This window comes from Megalobrama amblycephala, linkage group LG3, assembly GCF_018812025.1.
Source record: "Megalobrama amblycephala isolate DHTTF-2021 linkage group LG3, ASM1881202v1, whole genome shotgun sequence".
NCBI lineage: Eukaryota > Metazoa > Chordata > Actinopteri > Cypriniformes > Xenocyprididae > Megalobrama > Megalobrama amblycephala.
Window position 1 is genome coordinate 23,306,102 of NC_063046.1, and position 13,110 is coordinate 23,319,211.

A 13,110-nucleotide genomic window follows, 5' to 3' on the forward strand; every position below is an offset into this window, starting at 1 on the left:
CGTGCTTCATTCACCTGTTACCGCTGTCATTAGAGTCGATCCACACACACACACCTCTCCACTGTACGACTCAGGACACTCGCCGACTGCACACATCCAACATCCGCTGCTCAAAAAAGAGGGAGCAATGACTGGACATCACTGGGGATATGGAGAGGACAACGGTAAGTTTACAAGAAAGTATCAATCCAAAGTCGTTTTGTATATCCAGTTTGACCACTGCCAAGCACCGTACGGTAACTGTTGTGCTTCGGGGTAATGAGTAGGCTATGTATTAAAATAGACTTTTATTTCTCAAATTCTGTAAACTGTTGCAAAAATAGCATCACATCACCGCTCCACAGTGAGTGGAAGCTGTTAAGAAAAAAGGAAACGTTCTACAGGAAAAGTTGTTCAACTTTTAAAATGGGCCATTATTATTATAACAGCAACATGTATGGAATAAAATTATTATTATTATTAGCACATGTAGCCTTGGTCTCCAAGATTCGCGCTTCATCTTGAAAGCATATGTTGTGTTCTGATAAACATGCATTCTTTTTCATACATTCTAAATCATAAATGTCTTAAAGACATTTTCTAAATGTCTGTTTTACAGACTTGTGTGGATCAATAGCCAACAGTTGTTGTGTTTGTTCTCATTCATTCATTAATATGTCCTGTCATCTGTCGTTAGATTTAGTAGCACATTTTGCTGCCCAATCTACCGTTAATGCGAGATTAGCCCAGTTATCTTTTAAAGGGATAGTTGCTGCTTAAACATAACTAGGCTGTAGGCCTTTGCAATGTCAAGACTGGCGTCCTGCTACAGATGAGACAGACAAACATTGAAAGACTTCGAAATGTTGTACACTCACACTAAAAATGTCACTGTAGGCCTTTGCATAAAAAAATAAAGTTTAACAATGAATATCTGAGATTGATTGTACTGTGTTGGATAAATTGTCTGAATTTATCATCATCATCATCATCATCTTATTTTTGTTAATGTTTTCCTTTGTCATAAGGAAGCCTGAATTTGGCCTGACCACACTGCTGTTTTCCTTTATTAGCACATTTTAATGTAATATGCAAATTTTGATGAAAACATATATGGAAATGAAAGCTAGCGTTTCTTTATGATCGTTGTTTATTTTTAGATTTTAGTTGAAATTATGCACAACGAACCGTATTGTAAAGTGTTACCGCATTATTAATAATACATGAATTTGTGTCCCCAGGCTTTACATAAATGTACTGCCATCAGATGTTTCCATAAATAAATAAAAATAATGCCATAATAAGCCATAAAGGTAAACACTTTTTGATAGGTTTTCCAGAAGGGAACAATTTTAGATTGTCATTTCTGTTATCATGATTTTGTATCATAAATAAGTGATAGATTCTCAGTTTGACACAAGCTACTGTCAAAATGAACTGCACAACTATCAACCACATGTTACCTTTGTGAAGGCATAATTAAATTCTCAGCATATATTAAAATGTTTAACATATAGCTTGAAATGGTATGATGCAATTTATGAAGACTTATTATGAAATGCATATTATTTGTCTGAGAGTCTAAAATTCAACAAAAAAAGTTGTTAAATCCATCTATTACACACACACACACACACACACACACACACACAAATAACATCTAATCCAATTTAGATGAGGCAAAAACCAATACAGTAAGGTACATGTTTATATCCTTAAAATTACATTTTAAAAATCACTGTGTTGTTTTGTTTAGTAATTTCTGGTTGGTTTTTAAATATTGTTTTCTAGGTCCATCAGCATGGCACAAAGACTATCCCATTGCCGAGGGTAACCGCCAATCCCCTATTGATATAGTCCCTGCAGAAGCTGTATTTGATGCCAGACTGTCTCCGATCTCTCTGTCTTACAACAACTGCACCTCTCTCAACATATCAAACAATGGCCATTCTGTAGTAGTGGAGTTTGTTGACACCGACGAGAGGTCAGGTTGGTATCAGTGACAACATTATTACTGTTTTAGAAATGTTACTGTCACAGAATGATGGATTGAGAAGAACACCGCTTTGAGCTGGCAATGTTTAGTTTTGTTTCTGCATGTTTGGGTTTTTACACACAGCTAGTTTCCTCTTCCTCTTCTTATAGCTCTCATGTTGTGCAAGGCCACTGTGAGATTGTTGTATGCTATAGAAAGGTTTCTTTAGAAGAACAGTAACCAGCTGAAAATTAGATGTTGTGTCAAAAGATGAATGACTGATTGTAGTGTGTTTTTGAATAAGGCCTTACCAATTTTGGTATTGTTAATTAAAACTATCAAAAATGCGTTCGGGAATTGCAATAAAGTGAAAATAAAATAAAATATTAAATGAAAAACTTAAACTTATTTCAGTTAGTTGCAGAGGCAACATTTTTAATTTCCGTTGAAGTACTAAAAATAAATTAAAACTAAAGAGAATTCTATTTTATTAAAAAAAAAACTAATAAAAATGACAGTCATACAACAAAATTACTAAAACATTTAAAATTTTATTAAAAACTGAAAATGTAAATAATGCTATTTTAGTATTAAAAGCACAGTATGTTTTTTCGCCGCTAGTGGTCGCTAAACAATTCAAAACAATAACAAAGGTGTAGATTGATGATGCAGTGAATGAGCGTGGAATCATGGAACTTGTCGTCATTCTGATGGATCTAATGTTTATGACGAAATAATATTTATGGATGAGTGAATGCATTCATGTTTTTAACATGACTGTAGTATGAAGCAGCGCGTGGCCGAGAATCGCGGGCGCGATTGCTAATGTGAGACCGATATCAGTGCCACACGCGAGTCCCAGGGGATATAAAGGAATGAGGATATTTCATTCTACCGAACTACCCGCAAAGCTGAAATACTACTAATACAGGTCAGTTTATTTGACGAATTAAAATTGTGCGGTAAGGCAGCACTGTTTCACTTGGCCTAACGTTACAATATACAACTGCATTGAAAACTGTAATGTTATTCTATGTATTGGTTTGTTGGCTGTATGAGACTAACAGTAAGCTAGATCAACAATAGAATATCATACTGATGATATTCTAAAATTTCATCATGTTATAATCTATATAACATTGATTAGTCTTATGTAGCCTACATTTGCTTACCTTGTCTAATAACGTGCAAGAGTAAAGTTGTCGCAAAGCTCTCACCATCTCGGAAACGCCACACCGATATTGTTCCTCGTTTTATTTCTCCTTTTGTCCCAAAGTTTGCTTGCCATGATCCATAATGTTTGAACAAAACAACAACAGCGTGCCACTAGACGTTATGCGGCCGTCTGTTGCCATGGTTACGGTGCAGCACAAGGAATCCAGGGAAACGCAGATATTACGTCATTGACAGGAGACAAGGGGGGGACGGGCACTATTTAAAATTGAATTTCTCTGAATTTACAAATTCTTGGAAACATTTAGGATAATTAAAGTACACAGCTGAGCGAAATATAACACTGTGCAAGTGTTTTTTGGATATTTTAATATAAAAATCTTACGTATTGCGCCTTTAATGTTAAGTAACACTGTCTGGGCCATGCTGTCACTCACAAATGAAAGTCTAAAATTCAGTTTTTCTGCACAAATGACCCTGTCATTTCAGTTCTCGTTCCACCTCACCGTTTGAGCTCTGGAATGTAATGACTGTTATGTGAAATTGCACACATCAAAAGTAGTTCTACCTCTGTTCACTCAGCAGTCTATCCAAAGAGAAGCTCTTGAATAAATTGTCTCCATTTCTGAGCCAGCACAAAGGTCTGAGAAACAAGTTGTCATTGTCAAATTGTTGAAATGTTTAAAGTGTCTCTTATAAAGCATCCCTCACTTTGAGAAAGAGATCTAGGAATGAAAAAAAACAAAAGGAAAGAGAGATAGAATTATATAAGGAGTAAGAAAAAGAAAGTGAGGCTGGAGGCAGACTCTTGGCTCCAGTGGTGTCAGACAGATGTAATTTTTCTCACTGAACTGGAGTTTTAGACATTGGGTGTGCAAAACACCAACCACATGAATGTCATTGTGCTACGTGCAATTCAACTGTGTAAATGTACGGAGACATAAAGAGGGAAATCAATGGGTTACAATGGTAGTGTGTAGATTCTTGTTGTCTTTACCCTTCATTGCACTTTGAGTGAGTCTGAGAAAAAAGGCTGATGTTCACTTTACATGCAAGTTAGGGGTCGTTCACACAGAACGTGCTTTTGCATTTCACTGCACTGCTTCTCTATTGTTTTTCTATGTAAATGTGCCAGACAGACGTGTTTGTCGCACATGACACAGTGTTCTAAAAACGCTGTGCTCAATTTAAAATAAGTTCAAATTTAAAAAAAAAAAAAAAAAAAATGCATCTCTAGACCTTATTGTTTTTTTTGTTGTTGTTTTTTTTTTTTTTTTTTTTTTTTTTTTTTAAATGCTCTGATTCCCATGTTTTTTGTAACACCGAAATGTGAATGACCCCTTAAACTACTCTTTTCTTGTGGCAGTGATCCGAGGAGGTCCTCTGGAAAACATGTACAGACTTAAACAGTTTCACTTCCACTGGGGAGGCAAGGGTTGCAGTGGCTCTGAGCATACGGTTGGTGGGAAAACCTATGTGTCTGAGGTGAGGGTGTCTGCTCGGTGTGTATGTTATCTCTTTCTGTGCTTTATCACAATCTTTTGGCATGACCTCTGTCCTCTCTCCAGCTTCATCTGGTTCACTGGAACGCCATAAAGTACAAGTCCTTTGGTGAGGCAGCAGTAGCCCCTGATGGTCTGGCTGTCCTTGGGATCTTTCTGGAAGTTAGTGTGAATCAGCACTCATTTAAGAACCAAAAAATACAGCATTAGTTCAAAATCTATATTAGAATCACCTTATTTAATTTAGGATCCATAAAAGATCTTTTTAATTTATATTTGTATATTTTACTTATTTTCTTGTCAGACAAAAAATGTCAGTTTTTTTGATAGTCCACTTTAGAGTATCAATAGACTGTCTGCTAACACTTTATTTTGATGGTTTCCCAACAGACATTCTACTGACTACTAAAGGGGTTAGTTCACTCAGAAATGAAAATTCTGTCATTTATTACTCTCCCTCATGCCGTTTCACACTCGTAAGACCTTCATTCATCTTCAGAACACAAATTAAGATACTTTTGATGAAATCTGACAGGTATATGACTCGTCCAATTTAAGACATTGTTAAAACAGTCGACGTGACTGCAGTGGTTCAACCTTAATTTTATTAAGCGTTGAGAATACTTTTTATGTGCAAAAACAAAACAAAAATAACGACTTTACTCAACAATCTCTTAACTTTTGGGTGAACTATCCTTTTAAGTAACTTCGCAACTTTGCTACTAATCCTAACCATAACCTAACAATCTACTAATACTCTAATAAAAGTTTTTTGGCAAGTAGTTACAAATTCATGAGAGTTAGTTGACATTGTGTAGTTGCAAAGTTACTTATAGTTAGTAGAATGTCTAAAGTGGACTTTCAATATAGTGTAACCAAATTTCATGTTCAGAAAGGTAGCAACGTCCAAAGTAAAGAGCAAAAATACAAAGTGCAAATATTGAAATGCAGAAATGGGATGTTTACAGATCTTTTACACACTGCAACCCTTGCAGATTTTTTTATTTATTTTATTTTGTACCTAAAAAAAAAAAAAAGTTTTTGTTTTTGTTTTTTTTGTTTTTAGACCGGTGATGAACACAGAGCTCTTCATCAGATAACAGATGCCTTGTATATGGTTAGATTCAAGGTACAGTATGTGTATTTATATAGTAAATGTATAAAAACTGGGGAATAAATTAATTTCTTTTGGCTATTTTGGAGCGAAAGCATGAATGAACATATTAAAACAATAGAGGTCTTCAGGTAGTTTGCCAAACGGATGAGGTACTTTAATCCCCATTTTTGCATCTGACTGAATTTGGAAACACCCAGATGCCTCTTTGCATGTGATTTCATTTGGAAATGTATGTCTTGAAATATGTTAATCAGTTTCTAAGAATTCAAATGAGCCCCTCTCAGGTTTTTTTATTTTTTTATTTTTTAAGAGTGGCTGACACCACCACAGATTAGTGGTTTTGGCCACTGTATTTAGAGTATTTGACATCAATGAAATCTGATTATTCAGCTCATTTTTAAAATTTTATTTATGCATTTCTGTATTGGCATGAACATTCACATCCATTCTTTCAAGTACGAGTCACATTTTTTTTTTATTATTATTAATTTTCTTGCATTTGCTTGACATTTTAGTTAAATTTACACAAAATATCCACTATTGTAGAATGCTAAATGTAACATTTTAAGAACTGCCCATTGCAAAACCCATATTAGTTGACCACTAATGAAAATATTGGGGCATGTTCAAAGCCCCAATACACCCCTGTTCAGAGCATCTTTCATTCTGCAGTACAGACATTTTATGCTTATTTGTTTCTCTTGTAGGGAAGTGTTGTTGATTTCAAGGGTTTTAACCCAAAGTGCCTCTTGCCGAACAGTCTGGAATACTGGACGTACCCAGGCTCTCTCACCACTCCTCCACTGCATGAGAGCGTCACATGGATTGTGCTTAAAGAACCTATTTATGTATCGGAGAAGCAGGTGGGTTGCTTTTGTGATTGACGTTTTCTTTAGTTGGCTCACATGATAAACTTGATGAACCTTACTTATCAACTGTACTGCTAGTACTTTGTCATGACCATCATCTGGCCTACTGGCAGATGTCGGTTTATGAAAATGAATGGTTTTGGAGGGAGATGGATGTGGGAAGCACTCCCGCTGAATCAAAATCATTGGTAGTGATGTAAATTTAGGATAATCCACAACATCCCAGTATGTCGGTGATGACAGTGAATCTGGTCAGAAATGATCTCATCTTTTCTGTCGCCCTGCTCTGTCAAGGCAACACATTAACATGCCCAATAGCCATAAAGGAGTGTTCTTATTTCCCAATAGTGTATTCTGTTATATACTGCATGGATTCCGATGGTCTAGGTATGCATGTTTAAAGAGTGAGCAAAAGTCTGAATGAGTGTGAATGAATCCCTTGCAATGGGAGGGTTCAGGTCAGAGTTTAAGTTTCATTCAGACAAAAAATGCATGTTCTGGCATTAAACACAGTTGAAATCTTACAGCTGATTCAACATGCTATCAAGGTCATTTTAGCACAAGACTTGTGCTACATACACTACATACTTTTATTCAGCAAGGATGCAGACTTGACTAGACTGATTAAAAGTCATAGTAAAGACACAAATAATGTTACAAAAGATTTCTATTTCAAAACGATATCTAAATGCTGTTCTTTTGAAAAATGTATCATGGTGTGCCACAAAACGTTGTCAACATTGGTAATAGTAAGAACTGAGCAGCAAATCAGCATATTAGAATGATTTCTGAAAGATCATGTGACACTGAAGACTGGAGTAATGATGCTGAAAATTCAGCTTTGCCATCACAGAAATGTCTTGCATTTTAAAATATATTAAAGTAGAAAACAGTTATTTTAAAATGCAATAATATCTCACAGGACAACCGTTTTTATTATTGCTTAAATCAAATAAATGCAGCCTTGGTGAACATAAGAGATTTCTTTCAAAAACTTTTTGAATGGTAATGTATGTCCTTTGCTATATGAAGTGTCATATTACTAGTTTGGCATTTCAGATATAGATCTATGTCCATCTAAAAGACTGCTGTGGATTTGGTCTCCGGCTCTTGTCTAGTCCCTCAGACTTTGCTAGGAAATTGCATTAAATAAGCATGAGCAGGTTGGCATGTTGGCGGCATAGTCATGACAGCAGCCTGGCGCGTCTGGCGTGAGGCCACAAGACTTTGATCTTGTACAGCTTATTAAAATGTTTGATGAGCTATAAGTGGAAAAAGCTCAGGAGATCCACAGCATGGAGGACCAAGCCTCTTACATAAGACGTAGTTGATTTCTTTTGCAATGCAGCTGTCACTTTGCCAGGTTCTGTCTTGCATGCTGTTTTTCATGTTTTCTGGACTTAGATGGGAAAGTTCCGGACGCTGCTGTTTAACGGAGAAGAGGAAGAGGACCGAAAGCGCATGGAGAACAACTTCCGACCACCACAGCCACTGAAAGGCAGGACAGTGCGGGCATCTTTTAAGTAGCCTGTTTGCTTATTGGTGACCAAGACTACATCACCAATTGTGATCAACTATACTTCAAGACACTGTTCTAGAATCAACTCTGTGGTTGAAGTATGATTAATAAGGGGTTGGGGTGTGTTCAATCATGTCACTTTCTGTCTGCTGCTTAAAGGTGTTTTGGCCGATGACCTCGAACACAGTTTGACTTTGACATTGAGCTCTTTGAATCCGAGGCTCTACATTTTTAGATCCCTTCTCATCCACCTTGATCAGGCTTGTGCAAGCATTTTCTTGTTGCAGGAGATATTTGTGCTTCCAAAGGGTCCAAGCTGATGGGGTCTGATAAACCGGCTGTTGTCTGCTTTCTCACTGCTATAGGAAAGTGTCTGTAATCCAGGAGCCTGAAATTTAACCCGTTAGTCTACATCAGAGGCTTAAGGCATGTGTCATTTAAGCTGTTTATAGTGTGTGTGTGTGTGTATATATATATATATATATATATATATATATATATATATATATATATATATATATATATATATATATATATATATATATATAATATATGGCGCTTCCAGGAACGCAGACCTGATGGTGGCAGGATGGCACATCATTAACACTGAAAGTTGCATTATTATACTGAAATGTCTCACAAATATACGCAGATAGCATTTCTGTTTATCCGATTGTTGTGATTCTTTGCATTCTTTACAGACTCTTTTATTAACACTGCAATGCAGTCACTGTAGTGAATGTTCCTGTGCTTTAAGTGAAGCCTTATGAACGCTTTTGCAGTAATAGGAGGGTGATGTGTAGAGGTTGAAATGAATGATTGATTACACTGCTTACACTTTAAAAAACAGTTCCTATATGCAATTCCTAATGGAATCTCTGGCATAGCTGTAGGAGAGTTACGGAAGATCTCTATAAGGTCAGTGCCGTATTTAGACTTAACTTCTGGACAACATCCAGTTGAAAAGACAGGGATTTTCCTTTGGGTGTATTTGGTGGCTGGCAGGATTTAATGTATATTTTATATTGTATTTAGTCTTTAAGTATGTGCAAAAATAAAACTGTTTTAATAATCTATTTGTCATTGTTTCTGACATTGTTTTTTGACATTGTCACTATATTTGTGCATTAAGCTACTTATAAGAAGATGTAATTGCAATAGCAAGATTTGTGCCATAAATAAAAATGTTCATATGCAATATTTTACTTCACAAAAATATTAGTATTTGGACATTGTTCAAACTCTTTTAAAATCAATTACAATTTATTTCGTAACATCAAATCATATGGTATTTATTTATTTAAAAAAGACAGCACAACCACACATTTCAAGCAAAAGTCAATTTATTTATTTTTAAAAAAATTACAAATAATATATAAAGTTCAACATGAAGACAAACCACATTTAGAAACTGCTGGATGCTATGATGAACTGCACCTATGTGAACTTGAGGGTCAAAGTTCTTTTTGACATGGTTGGGTGTTTTGTTATATTATGCAATGATATACAATTAATTTCAGTGTAGCTTAAATGACCAATTAAATCCTCTTTGGGTCCACACTTTGTTTTTAATTCCTTGTCTTAAACTTTTGCCCACTGCAGCAAATTAGAGGCCTTCTGGATGCAGACAAAGTTGTGATTCTTTCTAGACTGTTCTTTCTCCACAAAAGTGATTTGTCCCTTGTATCCTCCATGTGGTCCTATTTCTGCATTACCACAGTCCTGCTAACATACTGTCACCAATCTCGACATTTTAGTCCTGCAGCTTGATTCAAAATTCAAAGGAATGAAAAGAGAAAGCAAGTAGTGGCTTAAGGCGTACACAGTAAGATCCTAAGCAATCCTCATGACCACTGTTGAAAAATGCATTAAAGGTGCCCTAGAATTAAAAATTGAATTTATCTTGGAATAGTTAAATAACAAGAGTTCAGTACATGGAAATGACATACAGTGAGTCTCAAACACCATTGTTTCCTCCTCCTTATATAAATCCCATTTGTTTAAAAGACCTCCGAAGAACAGGCGAATCTCAACATAACACTGACTGTTACGTAACAGTCGGGATCATTAATATGTACGCCCCCAATATTTGCATATGCCAGCCCATGTCCAAGGCATTAGACAAGGGCAGCCAGTATTAACTTCTGGATCTGTGCACAGCTGAATCATCAGACTAGGTAAGCAAGCAAGGACAATAGCGAAAAATGGCAGATGGAGCAATAATAACTGACATGACCCATGATAACATGATATTTTTAGTGATATTTGTAAACTGTCTTTCCTAATGTTTCGTTAGCATGTTGCTAATGTACTGTTAAATGTGGTTAAAGTTACCATCATTTCTTACTGTATTCACGGAGACAAGAGCCGTCGTTATTTTCATTATTAAACACTTGCAGTCTGTATGCATAAACACAACTTCATTTTTTATAAATCTCTCCAACAGTGTAGCATTAGCCGTTAGCCACGGAGCACTAGCCTCAAACTCATTCAGAATCAATGTAAACATCCAAATAAATACTATACTCACATAATCCGATGTATGCATGCAGCATGCATGATGAACACTTTGTAAAGATCCATTTTGAGGGCTATATTAGCTGTGTGAACTTTGTTTATGCAATGATAGAGTCAAGAGCTCGGGAGGGGGCGGAGAGCGCGTGCAATTAAAGGGGCCACAGCCTGAATCAGCACATTTCTAATTATGCCCCAAAATAGGCAGTTAAAAAAATTAATTAAAAAAATCTATGGGGTATTTTGAGCTGAAACTTAACAGACACATTCAGGGGACACCTTAGACTTATATTACATCTTGTAAAAAAATGTTCGATGGCACCTTTAAAAGTACTTTTAAAATGCTTCCAAGCAAAGCTACAGCACAATAAAACACTACTGTTCCCTTTAAAGATCCATTAGTTTCTTTTAATCAGTCAGTTGTCACATATTAGCGATTCATTTAAAAAGGAGCGCTGATCTTTACAGATTCTTTATGACTTGTCTGGCGCCTTCATTTGATGATAGGTGGATTAACAATAACTTGCAATTAGTTTAGATGGGATCAATGGTGGGATCAATTTGATTTTAATAAATTCAGCTATTTCTTGTCTTGTGGATTATATGTAAACATCTTTTATGTAAAATATCTTACTCAGGAGAGTACTAAATAAAAAATAACATGCATTTTGTATTATCTCATTTATTTTGTTAAAATTATTCACATTTTGACAGATTCTGCAAGTGGTTCACATACTTATTCTTGCAACTGTATAACTATAATTGTAAAAAATTAAATAAAATTACTACAAATTATTGAAAATTCTCAATTGTCTAAATACTACTGATTTATCCCATAAGCTCCCAAGCTTTATCAAAAAGCCTCTAGAATGCTTTTGCAGTTTTTAAGGTCAGCTCACGATTCAACCTCTGTTTGCAGCCTTCAGAATTGACTGAGGCTGGGAAATGTTTAACCTTGTCGATCTATGAGTCACTGTTTTCCTGCAGGGAGCAGCAGTAAGTGTCTTAGTGTGGAATATTCAATAGCACAGACTTGTTCCATCAAGCAATCAAGGCGCATTGCACGGGGAAAGAAATAATAATAAAAGGGGGGTGATAATAATGAGGGAGTTTTGCGCTTCCATTTCTCTTTACTTGCTTTGTATGGTACTGCCGTACTGCAATCACAACTGTAAGGTAAACGACTACATTACTTGTGTTTTGTGCTTTTGAAAACTTGGTTAAAAACAAATTTGCACAACACGTCCTGTTTCTAAAGGGTGTCTAATCAGCATTAACCAGCAGATGGCAGCATATACATAGCGAACAGGTTTTAGCCCTCAGTGCACGTCATTTTTACAACTGGAGACTTTTTTCATCAGTCAATAAAATCAATCAAATGATCTCTATTTCATACTAATGTACTATTTAATAATAAAGTACACTATTAAACAACGAATATACCTGTATAGTTTATCTATATATAACACCAATATAGGGATACCATTCCTTTTCTCCAAGGTCATGCGTTTCCTGATGACATCATAGTATCTGATTCTTCTTCACATGACGTGATGATATCATGCTTTTGGTTGCTAAGTAATCCCAGGTGGAGTCATATCTCTTGTTTCTGTTGTCTGTTATCTGTCATTTGAGCAGTCTGATTCATGGAAATTTTACTGTTTGTAGCTTCATTAACAATTAATGGGGCTGGATGTCTAGTATATATTTAACATATTTGCAGAGATAGGATTCCCAGAATAGTCACTGTGCCGCTGTAAAGATCGATGATACCTGAGCAAGCACAAAATGTATGGCTGCAATCAATTTAGCATGAAATGTAAACTGCATCTGGACGTCATAAAAATAGCAGCAAGCTGATATTTTTGGAAGCATGGATATCAACCGCTGTCTCAATCTGAGAAATAACCAATATCGCCCAAGGGAAAGCAAAGCAGATATAGTCACAAACCCATGCTGTTGTTCCCTTGTTAGTCAGAGACAGAAAATTTAATGAAATGTTATGGTGTTTTAGATGCAGCCTCGTGCTTCTGCTCCTGTTTATTTCACAGGCTAAGAATACACCATCAGACAACCATACACTGACAGTTAGTCATATAATAGCACATTTTGTTTTTAATTCACAGCTATTTACAACGTTTTATTCAGCTGCAATATAGTGATTATTCAAGACTCTGATATTTATATCTGCAGTCAGTCAGTCAAAAAGTATTCTCATAAAGTATTCTCGTTCATAACTTTAAGGTTGAACCACTGCACTCATGTCGACTTTAATTATGTTTTGAGTACCTTAAAAGTAGTGGTTAAATTGCTGTCTATGGATTAGTCATATACCTCTCGGATTTCATAAAAAATATCTTAATTTGTGTTCTGAAGATAAATGAAGGTCTTAACGGGCGTGGAACAACATGAGGGTGAGTAAATAATGACAGAATTTTCATTTTTGTGTGAAGTAACCCTTT

At 35.8% G+C, this 13,110-nt stretch overlaps 1 protein-coding gene across 1 annotated transcript; it reads left to right on the forward strand.

The window, feature by feature from the left end:
* On the forward strand, positions 1-8,626 carry ca7 (carbonic anhydrase VII). The gene is made up of 7 exons (XM_048184673.1): positions 1-164; positions 1,771-1,968; positions 4,494-4,612; positions 4,696-4,791; positions 5,696-5,758; positions 6,454-6,609; positions 8,020-8,626. Exons 1-7 carry the CDS (start codon positions 128-130, stop codon positions 8,140-8,142), a joined length of 792 nt encoding a protein of 263 aa, XP_048040630.1. The 5' UTR covers positions 1-127; the 3' UTR covers positions 8,143-8,626.
* Positions 8,627-13,110: the final 4,484 nt, after the last annotated feature.